The sequence below is a fragment of the Micromys minutus genome (assembly GCF_963924665.1).
Source record: "Micromys minutus genome assembly, chromosome: 19".
Taxonomy (NCBI): Eukaryota; Metazoa; Chordata; class Mammalia; order Rodentia; family Muridae; genus Micromys; species Micromys minutus.
The window spans coordinates 16,018,415-16,044,252 of record NC_137954.1 but is presented as its reverse complement, the minus strand read 5'-3'; the positions used below and the strand labels follow the sequence as shown (position 1 = coordinate 16,044,252).

Sequence of the window (25,838 nt, the reverse complement as noted above, 5' to 3'; positions counted from 1 at the left end):
TTGTTTTTGTGTTTTCTGGGGGTGTTTCCTGTTTTTGTTGTTGTTGCCTTGGCTGACCTGGAACTCACGGTGTAGACCAGGCTAGCCTTGAATTCATAGAGATCCACCTGCCGCTGCCTCCTGATCGCTGTTAAAGGACCACTACCCCAAATGCACATTCAACTTTTAAGTTAAAAAGGTGAAAATTCAATTCCAAAATAAAGCTATTATTCCATCTCTGCTGACATGTTGGTTATCGTGGTTGCTTTCTGTGGTTTGTTCAAGTGTATGTGATTGAACCTTCGGAATTGGTATTTTAAGTTCACAGTACATATTGGCAAATTATTTTGTAGCTTTGATCTATTTTAAACTCATTAGCATCATTGAGTGAGAATGATTATCATAGTTTCTTCCTATTCTTGCAAAAATTTGATTATATTCAATGGAATTAAAAGAATAAAGAAATGTTAAATAAAATAGAGCCTCAAGTAAAAATTGCAATAGAGATGAAGAAAACATCTCTTATAATCTTTTTTTTTCCCTCTTTATCTCCCAAGTTCTCAAAGGGAAAACTCACAGCAAAATACCCTGAGCACAGAGTATAGGGCAAAGTTCTCAGATCCCAGTGACTTCTTAAATACTTTGGTGTTCTTTAGAATCACCGCTCATTTGGAGGGTACTACTCTATCAACAGAATCCAAACAACACCGAATGTTGAAGGTAATCTTAAGAAACAGTTAATTCTTAGTTCACTGGCTGCTCTCCAAAGGCTTGCCTGTCATAGTCACTGTTCTATTGTTATAAAGACACATGATGACCAGGGCCACACTTTTGACAGAAAGCATTTAACTGGGGGCTTGCTTACACTTTTTCTTAGAGGGTTAGTCCAGGATCACCATAGAGGAAAGTGGACAGGCATGGCACTGGAATAGTAGTAACGGAGAACTTTACATCCTGACCCACAGGCAGCTGGTAAAGAGAGACACAGGGCCTGGTCTCTTCCAACAAGGTCGTACCCCCTGATTCTTCTCACTGGTGATGAAGCATTCAAACCTATGAGCCGATGGGGGACCATCCTCATTCAAACCACGATAGCTCCCCAACACTGATGTTTGTGCTTTTGCTACTTTGTGTCTAAAAAAGTATTAAGTAAATATTAACATAGATTAAATATCTGGTGTGAATTTTACACAGTAACATTGTGACTGCACCTTTGAGAGGGGAATCACATTAATGGGATGTTGGTGGAGACAGCCCTCAGTAGGTTTCTCTTCCCCAGTGAAGGGGAGGCGTGGTTAGTATGTGATATCAGTATGAAAGGCTAGCTCTGCTATCTCCAGATAACTGAGAGATAACCTGGGAGAAATGGAGCCAGAGTGGAGTGGAAATCCCTGGGTTGTATTTCATGAACATCAGGACTCGTGGGAACTAATATCAAATCCCATTAGATAGTGAGGCTGTCACTGGCGGTGCTGATTGAGAAGTGGAACTCCTTTCATACTGAACACATTTGCCGGTCTCTGCCTGTTACTTGTCAGCAATCAGTGCTGTGTTGTTCTGTTGTGTTAGGATAGGCACAAAAACCGTAATAATGGCAGAGTGGAAATCAAACCCTCCTGGCATTAAAGGCCTTAGATAGCAGGTGACACGTAGCCTTTGAAGTCTGATCTCTCCGCTAGGCAAAGCTTTGCTCCAGGGAAACTAGGTGTGCAGCATTCCTTCCTGTGGCCATATGAGGTGCAGCTCAGTGATCTGTGGATTGGGACAAATGTGTGATGGCTTGTATCTTGTGTCTTTAAAAGTATCTCCACCAACCCACTGTGTCACATTAAGTCAATGCAGACTACACACATTCTCTCTCACTGAGGGACACAGGACACACAGGCAGGCAACTAAGTCAGGGATAGTCCCCATTCTAGTTGTTGGGGGACCCACATGAAAACCAAACTGCACATCTGCTGCGTATGTGCACAGACCCTAGATCCACCCTTTGTATGTTCTTTGGTTGGTGGTTCAGTCTCTGGGAGCCCCCAAGAGTCCAGGTCAGTTGACTGTGTTGGTCTTGCAAAGTCTCTATCCTCTCTGGGTTTCTGAATCCTTTCCCCAACTCTTCCATAAGACTCCCTGAGCTCCATCCAATGTTTGGCTGTGGGTTTCTGCTGTGGCTGTTTCAGTCAGTTGCTGGGTGGAGCCTCTCAGAGGACAGTTACGCTAGGCCCCTGTCTGAAAGCATAACAGAGTATCATTAATAGTGTCAGGGATTGGTTTTTGACCACAGGGTGGGTCTCCAGTTAGGCTGGTTATTGGTTGGCTGTTCCCTCACTCTCCGCTCCATCCTTGTCCCTACACTTCTTATAGGCGTTTGCATTGGGGGGGCTCACCCTTATCAGAGGAGATGGGGTGGGAGAGATTATGTGAAGTGGGGACTGGGAGGAGTGGGAGCTGCAACTAGAATGTAAAGTAAACAACATAAATTAATGAAGCACCCTTTCCCAAAAAGGTATTTTCCCTATGCTGAAAATCTCTTGTAATTCCTAGTTGAACTATCCCGCTCACCTACCCTTGGCAGCCACAGATCTTTTTGCTGTATTCATGGATTTTTCTGCTGTGTCAAGAAGTAGAAAGTTACACAGAACACATTCATTTTAGACTGGCTCTCTCTCCCCCGGACCCCTTCCTCTGTGTGTGTTATGCATGGAATACCTGCCATTTATCTGATTTCTCCTTAAACCTTAATGTGTAAAGTTAATGAGTATATTTTACCATAGCTAATTCAATTCCTTTGATGAAGACTTTTTGACATTGGAAGCTCGGCTTTAGACAATATGGATGTCAGAGTCTCCCAGTTCGTTCCTGAACTTCTCTTCTGGGTATTTGTCATGGAGAAATAACCATCTCGGCAGGAATAGCTCAAATGTAGGCATGGCTGTGTAAGTTCCTGGTTGCAGTAGAACTTTAAAAAGTAACATGAAGTAAAAAATACTTCTGGGCTAGCATTCAGGGGATGGCCATGTGGTCTCATGCCCTCCAAGACAGGAGATGGAGAGAGGAGCTCTGGCATCACAAGCAGCTCATGCATTGTAGGGTTCGAATTGGACCTCTTCCTGGACCCCTTGAATGAGACTCTCGGAGGCAGTGATCGATGCAGACACAACATGTTGGGGTCATCCCACTTCAAGAGGGTGATAACCCTGAGCAGATTCTAACAGGGGATTATATAACTTTAAATAATTGGGGCAGAAATCGAACAGTGGTAACTAGGCAGGGTACGATGTATTATTGGTAGAGAGAAGCAACCTTCAAACTGACGCAGTGTACCGTTTGGGACTTTCTAAGTGGAGGTCGGTTGGGAGTCACAGGTGGCTTTGTTTGACTTGTAGCTGTTCCAGGAACTGAACTAGCTTTATTCTTCCTAGATGAGACAGGTCCTTGTGCTTGGAGGTTTGTGGAGGAATTTTCCCACTGGCCTTAGATTGACCCCAACTCTGACTCTTTCAGCATGAAACTTGCTATCTTGCTGAAAATGCCTGAGAAGGCGCAGGTGCTCCATTGATGTGAATGAAGAAAGTGCCTGTTGGGCTAAAGTCTAAACCCCAACCTTCTCTTTCTATGTGTGCTAGAGCCCTATCTATCCCTGACTAATACAGCTCAGTGTCCCTTTAGTGCCTGTGCCATTTTGTATAACGGGGATCAAGATGCATGTGTTAAACTCAAATGGATATTTGGTGACAGTAAAGTAGCTTTAATGATGAAATATAGTTTGAGATATCTGATAACATCAAAATATTCTTTCTGCCTTATCTCTGAATGATGAAACCCTCTTCCTCCAAGTACTTTGCCTTATAAAGTATTAAAGTCATTTACTTTGTAAGTACTTGTATTCTTTGAAATCAGTTGTCACTTCATTCTTGGCAAATTAAAAATAAGATGTTTTGCAAATTGGCAGTCATTCTTGCAAATGTAGATACTAACCTTTCTTCTAGCTCCTCATTCTCTGCCATCCTGAGCCCACTGAACCAGCTCTTTTTTCTTTCTCTAGAGGTTTATCTATTCCGCACACGTCCACAAAAATACCACTATCTGATATATACAGGTGCACATACATGGCTGAGGTATTTGGAGGGCTCACCAAGCATGCCGTTTCCAAGGTTAGTCCATATTGTAACATCTTTCCGTTCTGTGGATGCGTAATCTATCCCATTATCTGATTCATCTAGGTGAACTGTTCTCACTATCAGCTTTTGAGGATGTTGTCTACTGTTCTAGCATCATCTTGGAAAGATGTAGTAGAAGAGCTGGTGACATACTTTCCAGTGCCTTTTGTCTGTTGTGCTTGGTTTTATTTCTCCCTAAAAGAAATGAGTCCATTCTGTCCCTTCTGTCTCACATTCTGGACTGAATTGTCACCGTTCCCTGATTACTCAAGACTATTAGCATGACTATACTGTATAGACAGTTTCCTTAGCTACATCCTCTCATTCATTTCCTTAATGTGGATATTCTCTAGAGTCTCTCACAGTGTAACTTATGATAGCTACATGGTGATTTATAACTGCAAAGGAAACATTAATTTTGATCACCTGGTTGATTCCTGCATTTCTGTATTATAAATAACACTGCAGTGACAATCAATACATTCTGAGAGACCACAAAGTTTCTTTATTTTGTCTTTTTGTTTTGTATGGCTTTGGGATTTTGAGACAGGGTTTCACTGCACACAGCCTTGTACACAGGCTCGACTGTGCTAGAAGTAGCTCTGTAGAGCAGGCTGGCCTAGAACTTAGAGATATGCTGGCCTCTGCCTCCGGAGTACTGGGATTAAAGGCATGAGCCACCGCGGCCACCCAGCTGATTTTGTGTTTTTGTTATATAGGGTCACATTAGCTTCTATTAGAGTTTGTCTCACAAGAGACACAATAATGAATGTGACTAAGAAGCTTTTAAGTATTTAAGTTTTTTTTTTAAAGTCTTTATAATTTTGTGAAAAACTCCCCAAAGAACAAACTGATGAATGGCTAGATATTGATTTTAAACTCTCATGCAGTGTTTTCAGATTACCAAAGTGTTTTGTTAATTTCCATCCTCACTAGATATGCATGGGAATTCCTGGCCATCACCTCAATCAAGTACTGATTTGTTTAACTATTTAGAATTGGTTGCTGAAGAAAGTGTTGGTTTTGCAGCTTAAAGGTTTGACATCCCCTGTGGAACAAATGTGTTGAACTATCTGAGTTTTTCCCCATGTTTCTTCTTGCCCCACAGAGCATGTGAGTGTGGAAAGGAGAGAGTCTGGGGCCCCCAGCCTGGTGCTGTTGAGGAATAAAAGGACTGTTTTATGGTTTTCCTACTGCACTGAACTCTCTGAAGAAACATCTAACATGGCGGCCTAGTCTCATAGGGTAGAACTGTGCCCTAGCATTTGATTTCGCTTGATAGTGATCTAATTGGGTATCCACTATACCATATAAACATGTAGGTCTTTGAATAAGGGAATTGTATACAAGATAGTGTAAGTACTTAAACTAAAATGGTTACATGCCATCACCTGGAGAGATGGGAACAAATGTAAGGGCCTTGATGACAGATCAGAGAAAGTCTAGCGTAGTGAACTAACGGGTTTATTGGTGGTCCCGTTCAGAACCATGGGAGGAATTGTGTACAAGACATGAATGATGGAAAGCCAGCCCAGCAAGAGCAGTGATGTCAGAGCTATATCCCTGGAGATCCTTGTAGGATTTGTAGGGAAACAAGCCAGCTCCAAGGTCTGCTCTCCCCAGCAACTGTTACTGCTTAGGTAGTGCTAGGAAGGGGGCCTTTTGAGTCTTGTGATTCCTATATTTTTCCTGGGCCTTGTAAGTAGTGTTATTTCCTGGATCTTACAAGGAAGGAATATTTAAATTTGGAGGAAACAGCTATACAACAAAACCCATAAAAAAACAGAAGACACAAGCCAGATGTGGAGGTGCACACATTTAACCCTACCACTCAGGAGGTAGACGCAGGAAGATATGAGTTCTAGTCCAGCTAGGAAACTCCAATGGCTCTTTTCCTGTCTTTGAGTCCTCTCCCAATTCTTAGGAGTTTCTCTTCATGAATTTCTCACTCTCCTATGATAGTTGTTGAAAAAGTTTTCAACTTTGCTTACTTCCACCAGAGACCACACTTTTAACTTTTGTTGGCATAGGCTGTGAGGATAGAGGCTGCTGTCCTGGGTCAATCTTTGATGACTGTGAGCATCCTGTGGGTTCTTGTGTGCTATAGAACCGGACCATGAAAGGCCCTGTCACTCTCAGAAATCCGGAATCGTCAGTGACCAGATTCAATGTGACAGTTTCATAACATAGGGCTTCAACTCATCCATGTTTTATGGACTAATTGTTGAGTGATGACCTCAGAGTATCAGAGTAGTGATGGTGGCAATTTGGACATGAGAAAGGGAAGACAAAGTGCTTCCTTTGAAATAGAAGGCAACAGTAGTACAGATATTGAAAGAGATCATATTCTTGTAAATTTCATTACAGTATGTTGTTATAATAATTGTTTTATTGTATCTAATTCATAAGTTCATCAATAAAACACACACACACACACATGGGGGGGAGAGAGGGAGGGAGGGAGGGAGAGAGAGAGAGAGAGAGAGAGAGAGAGAGAGAAACAGAGATGTAAGATTTAATACTTCCCATAGTTCTAAGCATCTGCTAATCTCTCTCTCTCTCTCTCTCTCTCTCTCTCTCTCTCTGTGTGTGTGTGTGTGTGTGTGTGATGACAGGGATCAAAACCGTGCAGTTGCACATGGTAGGCAAGTGCTGTAATTCTGCAGCAGTGAGCTACACTCCCAGCAGCTCTTTTTCTGTTATTGCTGCCCTCTCATCACTGACAATGTAAAGATTCACGAAGACTGAGCTCTTGCTCTCCCTCTGAGAAAGGGCCTTGCTCTGTAACTCACACCTACTTGAGACTTATTTGTGGTCCAATACGGCCTCAAAATTGCAGTCTACTTTTTTCTGCCTCCCTTCCTGGGGGCACTTTTACAGTCACATGCCACTTTGCCTAACACTAAAGGCAGTGTTTATTTATTTTTTTTTTACGTTTTTTTTTTTTTGGCTATATTTTATTTACATTTCAAATGTTATCCCCTTTCCTGGTTTTCTCTCCATAAACCCCCTATCCCATCCCCCCTCCCTCTGCTTCTATGAGGGTGCCTCCAACTCTTCCTACCAGCCCCCAGCCCCCCAGCCCTGATATTCCCTACACTGGGGCATTGAGTCTTGGCAGGACCAAGGGCTTCTCTTCCCATAGATGCCCAACAAGGCCATCCTCTGCTACATATGCAGCTGGAGCCATGGGATGGCCCATTTGTACTCTTTGGATAGTGATTTAGTCATTGGGAGCTCTGGTTGGTTGGTATTGTTGTTCTTATGGGGTTGCAAACCCCTTCAGCTCCTTCAATCCTTTCTCTAACTCCTCCATTAAAGACCAAGTTCTCAGTTCAATGGTTGGCTGTGAGCATCTGCCTCTGTATTTGTCAAGATCTGGCAGAGCCTCTCAGGAGACAGCTATATCAGGCTCCTGTCAGCATACACTTTTTTTTGTTTTTTTAATTGAACAACTTTATTTTATTTTCTGAAATGAATATTTTTATTTCATTTAAAAAAATCAGAATTTCATGATTAGTTGGGATGAGCAGACCTTGTTTCAGTCCATCGTTTCTGGTTTACATTCCAAATGGCTTCCCTAAGATGTGACTCACTATTTGTCTACATGCTTGTGGGAAGCTTCTGTAGCCTTTTCTTGGTAGGAACTCCAGTTTTTCTGAATTCTTCCCTTTCCTTGAGATACTCCAGTTTGCATTCTTCATAGAAGGCTGGGTCATTATAGTAAGCAGTTAGACAGTCTTTCAGTGCAGAATTCTCTTTCCGGCATTTTAATACCATAAGGATCCCGGAGTCCTTGCAACATCTGGTAAAATCTTCAACTTGTTCAGAACACCTTTCTCTGGCATTTTCTCTCATTATCTTTGGGATCAGAACATCTTTCTCAACATGTCTGAGATGCTGCTCTTTCTCCTTATGGTTCTCCTCTGTGCTCTGCCCGTCAGTGAAATATTCTTTCAAGCACGCTGATTGCCCACTACGGTCCCAGCCCCCAGCTCTTTTCATGGTAGCTTCTTCTCATCCTTGACATTTTAAAGCAAACTCCACTTCTCCCAGCTTACCAAACGTAGCTCTCCTCACAATCTGCTTTCTTCACAATGCGTCTTTTAGTGTCTGCGGGGTCCAGCGCCATCTCGGAAGGTGGAGAAGCAGCCACTCACAGGCTCTGGGGCCGGGACGGCACAACTGTATTTTAAAAAACAGAGAAATGTACAGATTTTAAAAGCATTTTTGCATAAAAGTATAGGAATACATTTTTGTCAGTACTTGATTTTTTTAAAGGTTTGATAGCATGCATTAAAATCTTACTAGTTACAATGAGCATAAAGTACATGTAAAACAAGATGTAACTTGGAAATAGTCAAAGTTTTCTTGGTGTGTAAAGATTAAGCATAATGATTTTTTTTTTTTTTTTTTGGCCTTTGTTTTTCTTGAACTTCATATAATCTTTGAGTTGTTCCTGGGGTGTTCAGAGCTTTCTGGGGTTAGTATCCAATTATCAGTGACTGCATATTATGTCTGTTCTTTTGTGACTGGGTTACCTCACTTAGGATGATATTCTCTAGATGCATCCATTTTCTTAAGAATTTCATAAAGTCATTGTTTCTGATAGCTGAGTAGTACTCCATTGTGTAAATGTACCACAATTTTTGTACCCATTCATCTACTGAAGGATATCTGGGTTCTTTCCAGCTACTGGCTATTATAAATAGGGCTGCTATGAACATTGTGATGCATGCATCTTTGTTGTATGTTGGAGCTTCTCTGGGGTATATGCCCAGAAGTGGAATAACTGTGTCTTCAGGTAGTATTATGTCCAATTTTCTGAGGAACTGCCAGACTGATTTCCAGAGTGGTTGTACCAGTTTACAACCCCACCAACAGTGGAGAAGTGTTCCTCTTTTTCCACATCCTCGCCAGCATCTGCTGTCATCTGAATTTTTTATCTTGGCCAATCTGACTGGTGTGAGGTAGAATTTCAGGGTTGTTTTGATTTGCATTTCCCTGATGGCTAATGATGTCCAGCACTTCTTTAGATGCTTCTCAGCCATTCGATATTCCTCAATTGAGAACTTTTTGTTTAGCTCTGTATCCCATTTTTTAATAGGATTATTTTATTCTCTGGTGTGTAACTTCTTGAATTCTTTGTATACCTTGGATATTAGGCCTCTATCAGATGTGGGGTTGGTAAATATCTTTTCCCAATCTGTTGGTTGCCGTTTTGTTTTCTTGACAGTGTCCTTAGCCTTACAGAAACTCTGCAATCTCATTAAGTCCCATTTGTCAATCTTTGACCTTAGAGCTTGAGCCATTGGTGTTTTGTTCAGAAAATTTTTTCCTGTGCCTATGTGTTCTAAGGTTTTCCCTACTTTCTCATCTAATAGTTTCAGTGTATCTGGTTTAATGTGGAGATCTTTGATCCACTTGCACTTGAGCTATATACAAGGAGATAAGAAAGGGTCTATTTTCATTCTTCTGCATGCTGAGTGTCAGTTGAACCAACACCATTTGTTGAATAGGCTGTCCTTTTTCCATTGAATGTTTACAGCTCCTTTGTCAAAAATCAGGTGACCATATATGTGAGGGCTCGTTTTTGGATCTTTTATTCTATTCCATTGATCCACGTGCCTATCTCTGTACCAGTTCCATGCAGTTTTTAACACAATTGCCTTGTAATATAGCTTGAGGTCAGGGATAGTGATTCCCGCAGATGTTTTCTTGTTGTTGAGGATGGATTTCGCTATTCTAGGTCTTTTGCTATTCCAGATGAAATTGCACATTGCTCTTTCCAACTCAATAAAGAACTGGGTTGGAATTTTGATGGGGATTGCATTGAATCTGTAGATTGCTTTTGGTAAGATGACCATTTTTACAGTGTTGATCCTTCCAATCCATGAGCATGGGAGATCTTTCCATTTTCTGAGATCTTCCTCGATTTCCTTCTTTAACGGTTTGAATTTCTTGTCATACAGGTCCTTCACTTGCTTAGTTAGACTCACACCAAGGTATTTCATATTGTTTGTGACTATTATGAAGGGTATCTTTTCCCTAATTTCACCGCATGTTTGTCCTTTGAGTAGAAGAAAGCTACTGATTTGTTTGAGTTAATTTTATATCCAGCTATTTTGCTGAACTTGTTTATCAACTGTAGAAGTTCTCTGGTGGAATTTTTGGGGTCACTTAAGTAAGTACAGTATCATGTCATCTGCAAACAGTGATGTTTTTACTTCTTCCTTTCTGATTTGTATCCCCTTGATCTCCTTTTGCTGTCTTATTTCTCCAGCCAGGACTTCCAGTACCATGTTGAATATGTAGGGGGAGAGTGGGCAGCCTTGTCGAGTCCCTGATTTTAGTGGGATTGCTTCAAGTTTCACACCATTAAGTTTGATGTTGGCTATTGGTTTGCTGTATATTGCTTTTATTATGTTTAGGTATGGGCCTTGAATTCCAGTTCTTTCCAAGACTTTTAACATGAAGGGGTGTTGAATTTTGTCAAATGCTTTCTCAGCATCTAGTGAGATGACCATGTGGTTTTTTTCTTTGAGTTTGTTTATATGGTGGATTACATTGATGGATTTCCACATATTGGACCATCCCTGCATCCTTGCAATGAAGCCTATTTTATCATATTGGATGATTGTTTTGATGTGTTCTTGAATTTGGTTTTTGAGAATTTTATTGAGTATTTTTGCATCTATATTCATAAGGGAAATTGGTCTAAAGTTTCTTTCTTTTTGGGGTCTTTGTGTGGTTTAGATATATGTATAATTGGGGCTTCATAGAAGAAATTGGGTAGTGTTCCTTCTGTTTCTGTTTTGTGGAATAGTTTAGAAAGTATTAGTATTAGGTCTTCTACGAAGATCTGATAGAATTCTGCGCTAAACCCATCTGGTCCTGGCTCTTTTTGGTTGAGAGAATTTTGATGACTGCTTCTATGTCTTTAGCCATTATGGGACTTTTTAGATGATTTATCTGATCCTGATTTAACTTTGGTACCTGGTATCTGTCTAGAAAATTGTCCATTTCATTCAGAGTTTCCAGTTTTGTTGAGTATAGGCTTTTGTAGTAGGATCTGATTATTTTTAAAATTTCCTCAGTTTCTGTTGTTATGTCTCCCCTTTCAGTTCTGATTTTTTTAATTTGAATATTGTCTCCATGCCCTCTAGTTAGTCTGGCTAAGGGTTTATCTATCTTATTGATTTTTCTCAAAAAATCATCTTCTTGTATTGTTGATTCTTTGTGTAGTTCTTTTTGTTTCTGCTTGGTTGATTTCAGCTCTGAGTTTGATTATTTTCTGCCATCTATTCCTCTTGGATGTATTTTTTCTTCTTGTTTTAGAGCTTTCAAGGTGTTCTGTCAAGCTACTCGTGTATGCTCTCTCCAGTTTCTTTTTGGAGGCACTTAGAGTTATGAGTTGTCTTTTTAGTATTGCTTTCATCAGTTGGAGTATGTTGTGCCTTAATTTTCTTAAATTCTAAATAGTCTTTAATTTCTTTCTTTATTTCTTCCTTGACCAAGTTATCATTGAGTAGATTATTGTTCAGTTTCCGTGTGTATCTGGGATTTCTGTCGTTTTTTTGTTATTGAAGACCAGTCTTAGTCCATGGTGATCTGATAATATGCATGGGATTATTTCAATCTTCTTGTATCTGTTGAGGCTTGCATTGTGACCGATTATAAGATCAATTTTCGGAGAAGGTACCAGGAGGTGCTGAGAAGAAGGTATATTCTTTTGTTTTAGGATGAAATGTTCTATAGATATGTTAAATCCATTTGGTTCATAACTTTTGTTAGGTTCACTGTGTCTCTGTTTAGTTTCTGTTTCTATGATCTGTCTATTGATGAGAGTGCAGTGTTTCAGTCTCTCACTATTATTGTGTAAGGTGCAATATGGGCTTTGAGCTTCAGCAAGGTGTCTTTTATGAAGGTAGTTGCCCTTGCGTTTGGAGCATGAATATTCAGAATTGAGATTTCATCTTGGTGGCTTTTTTTTTTGAGGAGTATGAAGTGTCCTTCCTTATCTTTTTTTTGATAACTTTTGGTTGAAAGTTGATTTTATTAAATATTAGAATGGCTAATGCAGCTTGTTTCTTGGGACTATTTACTTGGAAAATTGTTTTCCAGTCTTTTACTCATAGGTAGTGCCCGTCTTTGTCACTGAGGTGTGTTTCTAGTATGCACCAAAATGTTGGGTTCTCTTTATGTATTCAGTCTATTAGTCTATGTCTTTTTATTGAAGAACTGAGTCCATTAATGTTGAGAGATATTAGGGACAAATGGTTGTTGTTTCCTGTTATTTTTGTTGCTAGAAGTGGAATTATGTTTGTGTGGTCGTCTTTTTTTGGGTTAGTTAGAAGATTACTTTCTTGCTTTTTCTAGGGTGTAGTTTCCCTCCTTATGTTGGAGTTTTCAATCTATTATCTTTTGTAGGGCTGGATTTGTGGAAAGATATTGTATAAATTTGGTTTTGTCAAGGAATATTTTGGTTTCTCTATCTATGTTAATTGAGAGTTTTGCTGGGTATAGTAGCCTGGGCTGGCCTTTGTGTTCTCTTAGGATCTGTATGACATCTACCCACGATCTTCTAGGTTTCAAAGTCTCTATTGAGAAGTCTGGTGTGATTCTGATAGCTCTGCCTTTGTATGTTACTTGACTTTTTTTCTAATTGCTTTTAATATTCTTTCTTTGTTTTGTGCATTTGGTGTTTTGACTATTTTTTTGATGGGAGGAATTTCTTTTCTGGTCCAGTCTATTTGGAGTTCTGTAGCTTCTTATATGTTGATGGACATATCTTTTTTTAGGTTAGGGAAGTTTTCTTCTATAATTTTTCTGAAAATGTTTACTGGCCCTTTACGTTGGGAATCTTTGCTCTCTTCTATACCTACTGTCCTCAGGTTTGATCTTCTCATTGTGTCCTGGATTTCCTATATGTTTTGGGTTAGGAGCTTTTTGCATTTTGCATTTTCTTTGACTGTTGTGTCAATGTGTTTTATGGTATCTTCTGCCCCATGAGATTTTCTCTTTTATCTCTTATATTCTGTTGGTGATGATTGTGTCTATGACTCCTGTTTTCTTTCCTAGGTTTTCTATTTCCAGGGTTGTCTCTGTAATTTTTTAATTGTTTCTATTTTCATTTTTAGGTCATGGATGGTTTTGTTCAATTTTTTCACCTGTTTTCTCTGGTTTTCCTGCAATGTTCTAAAGGATTTTTGTGTTTCCTCTTTAAACAACTGTTTATTTGTGTTGTCCTGTATTTCTTTAAAGGAGTTATTTATGGCATTCTTAATGTCCTGTAACATCATTATGAGTTGTGATTTTACATCAGAATCTTGCCTTTCCAATGTGTTAGGGTATCCAGAACTTGGTGTGGAGGGGGAAGTGAGTCCTGATGATTTCAAGTGGCCTTGATTTCTGTTGCTTAGGTTCTTGCCCTTGCCTCTTGCCATCTTATTTTGGTGTTAGCTGGTCTTGCTAATTCTGTCAATGGCTTGACCCTTCTATAAGCCTATGTGCCAGCACTACTGGGGGATCAGCTCTCTCCCAGCAGGGTCTGGGTACAGAGATATGAGGCACAGGGTCAGCACAGGGTGCAGACAGAAACAGGAAGAACTATGTCCCAAACTGCTTCTCAATTCTTGTGTCCTGAAGACTCCGGGCAGGTTTCTCTTGGGCCATGAATTTGAGCAGAAGTGGTGGTCTCACATGTGCTCTCAGATGTGTCAGCACTCCTGTGAGACTGGCTCTCTTTCAGTGAAGTCTGGGTACAGAGAGTTTTGTTACCGGGTCAGCTCCAGGCGCAAGTGGAAACCGGAAGCCTGATGTCAGTCTTAATATTGAGATATATCCCTAAACAGTGCTCTTTGATCAGTTTCAAGCCCATAATGCAAGAAAGAGGGCATCTTCTGAGAAAGCAGGAGAGAACCTTAGCTCTTTTGTATTGTTATTGGCAGTAAATCTGTTCTTAGCTCCAGAAGGTGCTTTTCTTGGTTTTCATCTTTAATTATAGGTACCTCTCCTGATGTATAAATCCACAAATTCAGCAAAACACATGCACTCCCATGAAAAAGCCTGTTTTGAGAGAAAGTTTTTCTATCTAGCTCTTTCTGTTCAAACCTTCTTTGCTCCTGATTAAGCCCTGTGAATGCAGGTTTATATTTAGCCCCACTTGGAGTCTCCATATGTTTCTTCTAAAAAACATTTCCTATTAAGGAACTTCCAGGTTTACCCTCTTAGATAAATGCTGAGTGACCATCACTGAGGTGGCTCATGTGTTTGCCATCATGTCTGAGTGAAGCAGGCGTCAAGGAATACCTCACAGAAAATTCTCCTGCCTGCCAGAGTTCATCTTCCTGAGTACTCAGCTTTTTCTTGCTTTTACCCACTGGACTGAGCAATGCTCTGCTGTGAGATATGGAGAGGCCAGAGATCGAAAGACATCACAGCATGAGGGGAAACAGGAAGAAACGAATGAACTCTTGTTGGTCGAGAGTAGGCATGATGTTTGGGCTGAACAGTGCAGAGTTAGCTTGGAGTTCCCAGGAAAAACAGAGCATCTAGTTGCCAAGAACTGGCTGTTTTGTTTCTTAATCTCCTCTTATTATTTTAAATTATTTCTCTTTAATTTTTTATAGATTATGATATAATTACATCATTTACCTCTTCCCTTTACTCTCTTCAAACCCACCTATATATCTCTCTTTGCTCTCTTCCAAATCCGTGGCTTAATTTTTTAAATGAATTTTTTGCTATATACATGTATGTATATGAAGTGTAAACTTAAGGGTTCTTTAGAAAGTCAAGTGGATGGTATTTTGCTGGGGCAAACATGTGTAGGAACCTTAATCTGAAGCAGACACAGGTAAAAGGATGTTCTGCTAAAGCGAGCATGTGAAAGGACATGAGATGAAGGATTCTTAACTAATGGCGCACATGGCACACACACACAGACAGACAGGCATGCACACACAAGTATTGGTCCACCTTACTTTGTGTAGTTGAGCTGCATTTGTCAGGACTCCATAGAGAAATGCACCAAAAACCTTCTGGTGGTGTGCCGCAGTTTCTTGCTGCTTTCATGGACTCCGGCTGATTTCCAGGCAACACAGATGGGAGTTGCTCCAAAGAACCTTTCTAAACAGGTCCTCTTCCCCTGTATCCGTTCTTTTGCATCACCACTGGTGGGTGGTGGGCTACAAGGGAGGTTAAAGTGTTTAAGAACCATTGAAAGTTAAAAATTAGGTTTAAAAAAATTAAAGTTACATGCATATACATATGTATTCTGAAGTACATAAATAAAACCTACTCAGTCTATATAATCTCACTCGTCTGTATGGTTTAGGCCTGGGCTAATGTGGATATGAGAAAGCCCAGGAGGCCTTAGCACTACACACAGGCTACAGTCAAGGAAGGAATGCTGAGAGGAGAAATAGTTTTCTCCAGGGAAGAGCAAACACTGGGGTTTTTAAGGAGTAACTTTTGGCCATCTTCAGCAGTGGGTCCCTACATTTAGTTTGTGGAGAACAGTTTGTAGTCTTGGCAACAACCCAGATTGTTTGGAGGTTCCTATAAGACTGATTTGGTCAACAATTCATTTAGGTGTAATCCATTCCCAGTGTCAGAAGCATCATTTGCTAACAAGATGTCAACTTTGGGCTCTGTCTACCCCATTATTTTCAGTTTTTATTTAGAATGCCTTCATTTTTGTATTTTAGAAAGCTTCTTTTGTATTAGTTTTCCTACTACTCCTTAAATGGCCCTTAATTTAGGTTGTCTCTCCCTATATTCCCTTCCTTGTCACTGTCCCCCACTGGACCCCCCTGTTCTAGCTCCCTACACATTCCATTCATAATTGTACTATTCTTCATTAGGGGAGATCTATCTGTCCCCTCTAGTACTTAGTCTATACCTAACCTCTGTGGTTCTATGCACTGTAGCTTGGTTATTCTTCTTTCCCTCCAATTTTATTGGATATTCTCCGTATTTACATTTCAAATGTTATACCCTACCCCTCTACTTCCCTCTCTCCTCTCCCTCAACTTCCTTCCATGAAGGTGCTCCCTCTCCTAATCACCCTCTACACCTCAGTGCCTTGGCTGTTGATGTTGTTCTTCCCAAGAGGTTGCAAACCTTTCAGCACTTTCAGTCCTTTTTCTACCTCTTTCCTTGGGGTCCCCATATTCAGTCCGATGGTTAGCTGCAAGCATCCTCATCTGTGTCTATATGACTCTGGGAGAACCTCTGAGGGGACGTCCATATCTGGTTCCTATCAGTAAACACTTCTTGGCATCAGCAATAGTGCTTGGGTTTGGTGGCTGCATATGCTGTGGTTCTTTGGGTGATCTTTTCTTCAATCCCTGCTCCTCTATTTGACCTTGTATTTCCTCCCCTGAGTGTTTTGTTTTTTCTTCTAAGAAGGACTGAGGCAACGACATTCTGGTGTTCCTTCTTCTTGAGCTTCATAAGTTCTGTGGATGGTTTTCTGGGTATTCTGAGCTTTTTTTGTGTGCGGGGAGGGGGGGCTTGGTTATTCTTGACTCAACACCTAATATAAGCAGGTACCATATTTGTCTTTCTGGATACATGTTGTCTCACTTAGGATGACCTTTCCTAGTTACATCTATTTACCTGCAAAATTATGTCATTGTTTTACAGCTGAGTAATAGTTATAAACATGTCACATTTCCTTTATCAGTTCTTCTGTTGATGAACATCTAGGCCATTTCCAGTGTCTGGCTATTAGGAATAGAGCTGAAATGAACATGGTTGAGCAAGTGTCTCTGGTAGGATGATGTGTCCTTTGGGTATATGTCCAAGAGTGATACGTCTGGATCTGGAGGTAGATGGATTCTCATCTTCCTGAGGAAACACCACACTGATTTCCACAATGACTGGGCAAGTTTGCACTCTCATCAGCACTGGGTGGGTGCTTCCTTTACTCCACATCTCCACCAGCATAAGCTGCTGCTTCTTTTATTTAATCTTAGCCATTCTGACAGGAGTAAAATGGAATCTCAAAGTGGCTTTGATTTGCATTTCACTGATGACTAATGATGCTGAATGCTTCTTTAAGTGTTTCTCAGCCATTTGCGTTTCCTCTTTTAGGAATTATTCCATTTAGATCTGTATTCCATTTTTAATTGGGCTGTTGGCTTTCTTGATATCTAATTTTTAAAATTCTTTCATATATTTTAGACATCAGTCCCCTATTGGTGGAGAGTTGATAAAAACCTTTGCCCATTCTGTAGGTTGCCACTTTGTCCAAATGACAGTGTCCTTTGCCATGTGCAAGCTTTCCAAGTGTCATGAGGTCCCATTTACTGCTTGTTGATCCTAGTACCTGTGCTAACAGTGTTCTGTTCAAAAAGTCTTTCCTTGTGCCACTGGGTTTAAGACTGTGTCTCAACTTCTCTTTATCAGGTTCAGTGTATAAGGTTTTATGTTGAGGTCTTTGATCCATTTGGAGTTGAGTTCATGCAGGGTGGTAAGTGGATCTATTTGGATTTTTCTACATGCAGCCACCTAGTTTGATCAGTACCATTTATTGAAAATACTGTCTTTATTCCACTATGTATTTCTGGATTCTTTATCAAAAGTCAGCTATCCATAGGTGTGTGGACAGATGTCTGGGTCACTGATTCAAATCTGTCAATCAGTGTGCCTATGCCCCTGCCATGCTGTTTCTATTTCTGTAGCTTTAAAGTGATAAGTGAGGTGGGGACAGTGATAGCTCCCACATTCATTGCATTACTCAGGCTTCTTGTAGCTTTCTGTTGTTTCCATAGGAAGTTGAAAATTGTCCTTTTAAGACCTGTGTAGATTTATATTGGAATTTTGATGGGGATTGCATTGAATCTTTCAATTGCTTTTGGTAGGACAGCCATTTTTACTAAGTTAATCTATGGATTCATGAGCGTGGGGGATCTTTCCATCTTCATTGTCTTTCTTCAGTATCTTAAGGTTTTTATCACTCAAGTCTTTCATATTATTGTGGAGTTTTACATACCCTTATTATACGTTATTTGAGGCTATTGTGAAAGGTGTTGGTTCTGTGATTTCTTTTTCAGACCATTTGCCCTTTGTACATAGGAAAGCTACTAATTTTTGTGAGTTAATTCTGTATCCAGCCACTTTGCTGACAGTGTCTCTCAGCTATAGGAGTTTCCTGATGAAATCTTTAGTCTTGCTTATGTATGCTGTCATGTCTTCTCTTTCCAATTTGTTGGTCACCTTCATTTGCCTTATTGCTTTAGCTAAGACTTCAGGTACTAACTGAATAGGTATGAAGAGAGTGGACAACCTTGTCTTGTTCCTGATTATAGTGGAATTGATTTGCATTTCCCTTCATTAAAATTGATGTTGACTATGGGCTTGCAGTAAACTGCCTTTATTGGGTTAAGGTATGTCCCTCGTATTCCTAATTTCTGCGGGACTTTTATCATGAAGAGAAGTTGGACTTTGGCAAATGTATCTAATAAAAATATTATGTGAATTTTGTCTTTTAGTTTATTTTTATGGTGGATTACATTAATTAATTTACATATGTTGATCTATCTTTGCATCTCTGGGATGAAGCTGTGTCCAAGTATGTGGTCAGTATTGAAGAATGTTTCATGAGGTACAGAGAAGGTGTATTTTTTGTGTTTAGGTGGAATATTCTGTAAATCAGGTCCATTTGGTTTATGATGTCAGTTCACTTCAATATTTTTCTTGTAGTTCTTGTCTAGATGATCTGTCTGTTGGCTAAAATGGGGTGTTGAAGTCTCCCATTATCATTGTGTGAGGATCAGTCAGTATGTTATTTAAGCTGGGTAGTGTTTCCTTTATGAACTTGAGTGCCCTTGGCTACACAGCTTACTTCTAATGTCCATTTGCTGGGAATGCCTTTCTCCATCTTTTCACCCTAAGATGATGTCTATTCTTAATGTCAAGGTATGTTTCTTGGACACTGCAGAAGAATGTGTCCTGTTTTTACATCCATTCTTTTGTTCTGTGTCAGTGTCATTTTATTGGGGAATTGAGACCATTGACATGTTGAGAGATATCAATGAGAATTATTTGTTGATTCATGTTATTTAACTTTTAATAATTAATTTGTATTTTATGCACATTGGTATTCTGCCTGCATATATGTCTGTGTGAGGATGTCAGATTCCCTGGAAGAGTTGCAGACAGTTGTGAGCCATTATGTGGGTACTGGGAATTGAACCCAGGTCTTCTGGAAGAGCAGACAGTATTCTTAACTCCTGAGCCATCTCTCCAGCCTGATTCATGCTATTTGTGGTTTTTGTGGTCTCTCTCTCTCCCTGTGCGTCCTGTTTTGATTTTCTGGTCTCATATTATTTATTTCTTTTGTTTTCTTGAGTATGGTCAATTTCTTTATGTTGGAGTTTTCCCTGTCATGTCTTTTTGAGGGCTGGATTTGTAGAAAGATATTGCTCAAAAATTTTTTTTATCATAGATTGTTTTATTTTTTCAATCTGTTCTGATTGTAAGTTTTGCTGAGTATAGTAGTCTGGACTGGCATCTGTGGTCCATTAGAGTCTTTAGAACATCTCTCCAGGCCCTTGTGGTCTTTTGAGTTTCCATTGAGAAGTCAGGGTTGTTCTAATAGGTCTGTCTTTATATGTTACTTGGTCTTTTTTCTTTGCAACTTTTAATAATCTTTCTTTGTTCTGTATTTTTAATGTTTTGATTATTATGTGCTGAGGGGAAGTGTTTTTCTGGTCCAGTTTATTTGGTGTATGCTTCTTGTAGCCTGATAGGCATCTCCTTTGGGTTATTAACATTTTCTTCTATGATTTTGTTGAAAATATTTTATATGCTTTTGACCTGGGTTTTCTTCTTTTTCCTCTATTTCTATTATTCCTTAGGTTTGGTCTGTTTATAGTGTCTCAGAGCTCCTGGACATTTCATGTTAGTGTTTCTCCTTTAAGATTTAGCATTTTCTTTGAGCAGTGTATCTGCTACAGAGCTGAGAACGAGAGTGGAGGGTTGAATTTGGAGACATGGAGGGAAAGGTGGGGATCTGCAGTTAGCTTACCAGTATCCCTGGTAGAGTGGACTGTGGATTCTCAGGGAGTGCCTGTTGGAGCTGGGGGTTAGGACAGTGTGATGAGTGTGTGTGTGGTAGGGGAAGACCTGTGTGATCCAGTGGAGGCCAGGGCAGTGGAGGAGGGGAGGTGTCGGCATGTGTTCTACAGATTGGATCTGGAAAAGAGGAAGGAGAGAATAAGGTCTGCAGTTAGTCTACCAAGCAGGTAGGCTTGATAACTGTGTGTGTGTGTGTGTGCCCACGTGTGCCCACGTGTGCACATGCTTGGTAACTGTGTGTATGTGTGTGTGTGTGTGTGTGTGCGCGCCCACGTGTGCCTGCGTGTGCACATGCTTGTGGAGGCCAGAGCTTGACATCTATATTCTTCTTTTTACTTCCCAACTTATTGCCTTGAGGCATTTCTCTCAGAGGACATGAAGCTTTCCGTTTAGGGTAGGCTGGCTGGACGACCAGCTCTCAGAATGAGCTTGTCTCTTTCCCAGCCTGTATGTCTACGAATGCTCTACAGGCATTCGTAGCAGTGCCCATGGGTGCTGGGGATTTGAACTCAGTCACCGTACTTGCAAAACAAGCCATCTCTTCACTCCCTACATATTAACTTTAACCTGAATAAATGGTTTACTATATTAAGTTTAACACTGCTGCTATAAAAAAATCATTGTGACTCACATAAATAAAAGTCCTTTAAAGTCCTCAATAATTTTACAGTTTAATGGATTCCTAGACCAAAGAGCAGAAGTGATATGTTTAAATCGTGGAGTTTAAACAGATTCATAGTTTAGAAATATTTTCACTCCCTGCCCCAGGGAGACACCTGAAGTCCTAAGAACTCTGTATCTGTTATGTTTCTGTTGCTGTGGTAAAATATCATGATCAAAGCAACTTATGAAAGAAAGGGATTACTCAGGCTATGGTTCCAGACATAATGGTAGGGGAAACACGGGCACTGACAGCCGGAGAAGCTGACGGAGCATATCTCTATCATAGGTTGGAAGCAGAGAGCACAAGGCTCTCAACTCTCTAAGCCAGCCCCCAGTGGCATTGGTGACATATTTTCTCCAGGAAAGCTGATCCTCCCAATAGTTCTCATACCCGCCCCACTGCCCCCCAAACAGTATCGCTAACTAGAGACCAAGGTAAATACCCGAACCTATAGGGGGCTTTTCTCATTCAAACCATCACACACTCAAATTTGTGAACAAGACCTTATTTGCAAATACAGATATTTCGTAATGTGTGGGGTTTGCTCCCGATATAGATCAATCATAAGCTGAAAATGTTTTAAGTCAAAATGAATGGAAGAAATGACATGGGGGTATAGGCCCGGAGTCTCAGCAACATGAAAGGCTGAGGCACCAAGTTCAAGTACAAGGCCAGCCGGGCTTACAGAGTCAGGCTAACCTAGGCAATTCAGTGAGACAGTCTCCATGTCTTCAAAAAGTAAAAGGAGGGCCAGAATGTAACTCAGCAGGAGAGTCTTGCCTTACTACCAGAGAAAGGGAGGCATTGAATAGTGCCAAACCTATGGCATATCATAGCTTACAGTACAATACTGTCTTAGTCAGGGTTTCTATTCCTGCACAAACACCATGACCAAGAAGCAAGCTGGGGAGGAAAGGGTTTATTCAGCTTACACTTCCACGTTACTGTTCATCACTAAAGGGAGTCAGAACTGGAACTCAAGCAGGTCAGGAAGTAGGAGCTGATGCAGAGGCCATGGAGGGATGTTGCTTACTGGCTTGTTTCCCATGGCTTGCTCAGCCTGCTTTCTTTCTTTTCTTTTCTTTTTAAAGATTTATTTATTTATTATATATAGTGCACTGTAGCTGTCTTCAAACACACAAGAAGAAGGCATCAAATCTTATTACAGATGGTTGTGAGCCACCATGTGGTTGCTGGGATTTGAACTCAGGACCTCTATAAGAGCAGTCAGTGAGTGCTCTTAACCACTGAGCCATATCTCCAGCCCTCAGCCTACTTTCTTATAGAACCCTGGTCTACCAGCCCAGGGATGGCACCACCCATAATGGGTTGGGTCCTCCCCCTTGATCACTAGTTGAGAAAATGCCTTACAGCTGGATCTCATGGAGGCATTTCCTCAACTGAGGCTCCTTTCTCTGTGCTAACTCCAGCTTGTGTCAAGTTGACACAGGACCAGCCAGTACAACTTCACTGTTTCTCCTTATGATCAGGTACAGCAGCCGGGACCGCAGCACACATTCAGTGGGAACTACTTCAGGTTGCATTTTATTCTTTCCCAGGCTAGCAGTATTTGGTAAGTGTCCACTGGATGTGTGTTGCTGTCCCGACTGCTGTACCTGTATCACAGTAGGTCAGGGGTCATCTAGAGTTATTTGCAGATATAACCAAGTAAAGATGACATAATGTGGGGTTGGGGTGGGTCTGAAACCCAGTAACTGCTGTTCTATATAAAGAGGGGGCCTTGGAGATGGATGCAGAGGGAGAACAAGCCTGTGAAATTGGAGCTAGAGCCTGGGTTTCTCTTGCTACAGCCAAGGGACACATGAAAGGCCACCAGAGATAAGGGAGGACCCTTCATGGACTATGGAAGGAACATGGCCCTGCTGATACTCGCTCTGTACTCGTGCATGTTTTACGATAACTTGTTTGTTATCCTTCTCAAAGCAGCCTGGGAATTAATGCAGTGGCTTGCTATCCTGGAGCCAGGTGAATGTCAGATCTGGAGAACAGGGCCATGGCCATTGCTGTCCTGCTGTGGCAGGATCAAGTAGATTCTTCTGGACGGATTGTCATGAACTGAGCGGGAGCTAGAATGAGCTGAACTCATAATCTGACTTTTCTGGGAAGACATAAACACCCCAGATAGGTTCACTGTAGTGAGGCAGTGCGATTTTGGGGGTAACAGGAGTGTGGGTGACTCAAAGGCAGCTGCATCCCTTGAAAGCCCAGCCCAGCCTATGAAAGCCATATCCTTGGTGGCTGCTGTCCAGGCATCACGCAGCACCCTACTGTGAGTGACTCCTCTCCTAAGCAGTTCTTGCTGCTTTTATAAGTAAGTTTTATTTGCTTTCTGGGTCTTACTTGGCCCCAGGAGGGGCCTGGGAATGTTTCATTTTGGAGGAAATAGCTGCTCAGCATCTGGTCCTGACTGAGCAGATTTTAATAGTTTAGTTATGAAGCGAGGTCACTGAGAATCTTAAGCAGTGATTTGCCTCAGATGTAAGGTAAGGAATGGCATAGCAGGTCCTTAAATTCGAGAAGAATGTGGGGCTCTTTATTGCTTTCACGTTGGTTTTGTCAAAGGCTGCACAACGAGAAAGAGAGAGCCAGTTGTTTAAATGTGTTTCCCTGATTCTTGTTTCGGGTCTGGGTTAGGATCGGTATGTGTTGTGCTGTTGTGGGCTTTCCGTACACTGCAGGATGGACCCCATCACAAATCTCCTTTCCAGAATGGGAGAGGAGCTCGAGGAGCTTTAGTGGCTTAGAGAACAGCACGCGTTCAGGCCTTGTCGTATCCAACTCTCTGTTCGTCCCCTGATGTCACTCGGCTTCTTCAAGGGATTTGGATTGTTTGAAGAGGTACCTTCGGAAACGTTGGATTCGGGATCACAGTAAGTGGCCAAGTTTTCAGGGTTGTAGGAATAAAGGAAAAGCAAGCTTCCTGAGAGTAGCAGTAGCCTAGGGAAAACCTAGTGGCAGCGCTGAGGAAGCAGGAAAAAGGCAAGACCAGAGACAGCTGCTCCAGATGTCCCAGGAGGAAAACTGTGAGGCCTGAAGGACCCCTTCGAATGCTGTGGGACCGTCTGAGGGGGAGGTAGGGATGAGGCAGTGCCAGGATCTGGGGGCTGGCCAGGTTTGGCTCAGAACTCCCTTTCCCTACCCCAAATAAATGAATCTGAACAGGGTTCAGGGAGCCGAAGACAGGCTGTAGATCAGGGACCAGGCCCCAAGTCTGAGCCACTTATTCCTCACCGTGTTGGAAAGGAAACGAACACAGTAGAGAGAAGGTTGAGAGGAAGCTAGGGAGCCTGAAGGGAACAGGAAACAAATTTCAGTGTACTCTTCCTCAGGACCAGGGAGGGGACAGGACCAAAGGACATCTGTGCTGGTGTGCTTTTGTCCTATAATGGACAGAAAGATGGAACAGAGATCATGCTTCTATGCCGTAAGGTTTTGAGGTTTTTTTTTTTTTTGTTTTTGAGACAGAGTCTCACTGTGTAGGTGAGATCTGACTGACCTGGGACTCACTGTGTACAGAGATCCTCCTGCCTCTGCCTCCTGAGTGACGGGATTAAAGAGTATGTGTCACCATACCTGGCCTGCTGTGCCACAAATACTTATGGAGCCTTTCTAACTTTAGCCATTTGTTGACCTTGTGTTAGGGATGGGATGTCTTTCTAATACATATTCACTACAGGGTTTTTTGGCAAATGTGATGTCCAGCTAGCATCACTAAATCATGTATGAGGAACGGATAGAATGTTTGTGTTCTGTCTACATGATTTACCAAAAAAGAACACAATTAACCTATTTATTAGGGTTCTGAGTAGTATGTATCAGACACTCAAGTAACATTAAGCAAAAAAAAAAAAAAAAAAAAAAAAAAAAAAGCACTACACCTTATCCCATTACCCAGGTGCCCATGGGGTCCAGGAGTCTACATTTATCCATGAAGGACTACAATTACCTAGAAACTGGCAGCTCTGCCCTGGGTTTCTGTAAGCATCTGCTTCTCTGTTTATACAGCACAAAGAAATCTAGTGTGATTTCTATATCTTCTTTGTTAAAGGGATCAGGGTTCTTTGTTCAGTGTATTAGGATTGTTTTCCTTCTGCAAAGAAGAAGACCAAAAACAACTCAAGGGGTTTAATCTAATTAAAGAATTTAATGGTTCACACAGTGGAAAAATTCTAGGTTGGCTGGATCCAGGTGGTCAGAGGTCACTGACAGAAGCTGCCTCTTCCTCTATGAGGACTGAAAAGGTACCCTTTTTTGTTTAATGTTGCTCAAGTGTCTGATACATACAGCCCAGGATCCCAATGAATAAGTGAACTGTGTGGGTTTGTTTTAAGTAAGTCATGTAGACAGAACATAAACAGTCTGAGTCCTCTAACCAGCTCTCTATTGGCTTAGTACTCTTGGGATCAGATAACTGTTCTGATTCAAGGTTCTCCTTCACCAACAGCCTGGTTTTCTGAAAGTACCCCAAAAGCCACAGAATGGGCTCTGGCCAAGCCTTGGTTTAGCCACACTTTCATTTCTAATCCATGTGGATTTAAGATGGAAGGATGTGCCTAGAGGCCAGGCCTAGGACCCTTCTTAGAACTGGGTCCTAGGACAGTACACCCAAAATATACAGCAGTAACAGCAACTGTTGTACGCTATCAACTGTTTTGGGGGTGGAGTCTAGGTAGGAACTCAGTCCCTTCCTCATTTTATAATGGTCATCTCATTATCCTTATTTGATGGATGGAAAACTGAGAAATAAATCTTCACAACTAATACAGTCTCCAAGTTGTAACAGTCTGACCTTACGACAGTGCAAAAGTGACGTGCATTTAATAGAAACGGTATTTTGAGCTTGGAACTTTTCCCAGGCTGGTGATATATGCAGCAGGAACCTCCCTTGGGATGCTGAACAGGGCTGCAAGCTGCAGCTCCATTCAGCAGCA

General features: G+C 41.2%; 1 protein-coding gene across 1 annotated transcript; it reads right to left on the bottom strand.

The window, feature by feature from the left end:
* Positions 1–7,648: 7,648 nt before the first annotated feature.
* Positions 7,649–8,034, bottom strand: LOC308433340 (COX assembly mitochondrial protein homolog). Its single transcript, XM_080933363.1, has one exon. The coding sequence runs from the start codon at positions 7,989–7,991 to the stop codon at positions 7,737–7,739; it is 255 nt and encodes an 84-aa protein (XP_080789489.1). The 5' UTR covers positions 7,992–8,034; the 3' UTR covers positions 7,649–7,736.
* Between the last annotated feature and the right edge of the window lie 17,804 nt (positions 8,035–25,838).

Bases quoted from the DNA above. Each gene is read 5' to 3' on its own strand.
- LOC308433340 (XM_080933363.1), bottom strand. From the start codon at position 7,991: ATGAGAGAAAATGCCAGAGAAAGGTGTTCTGAACAAGTTGAAGATTTT.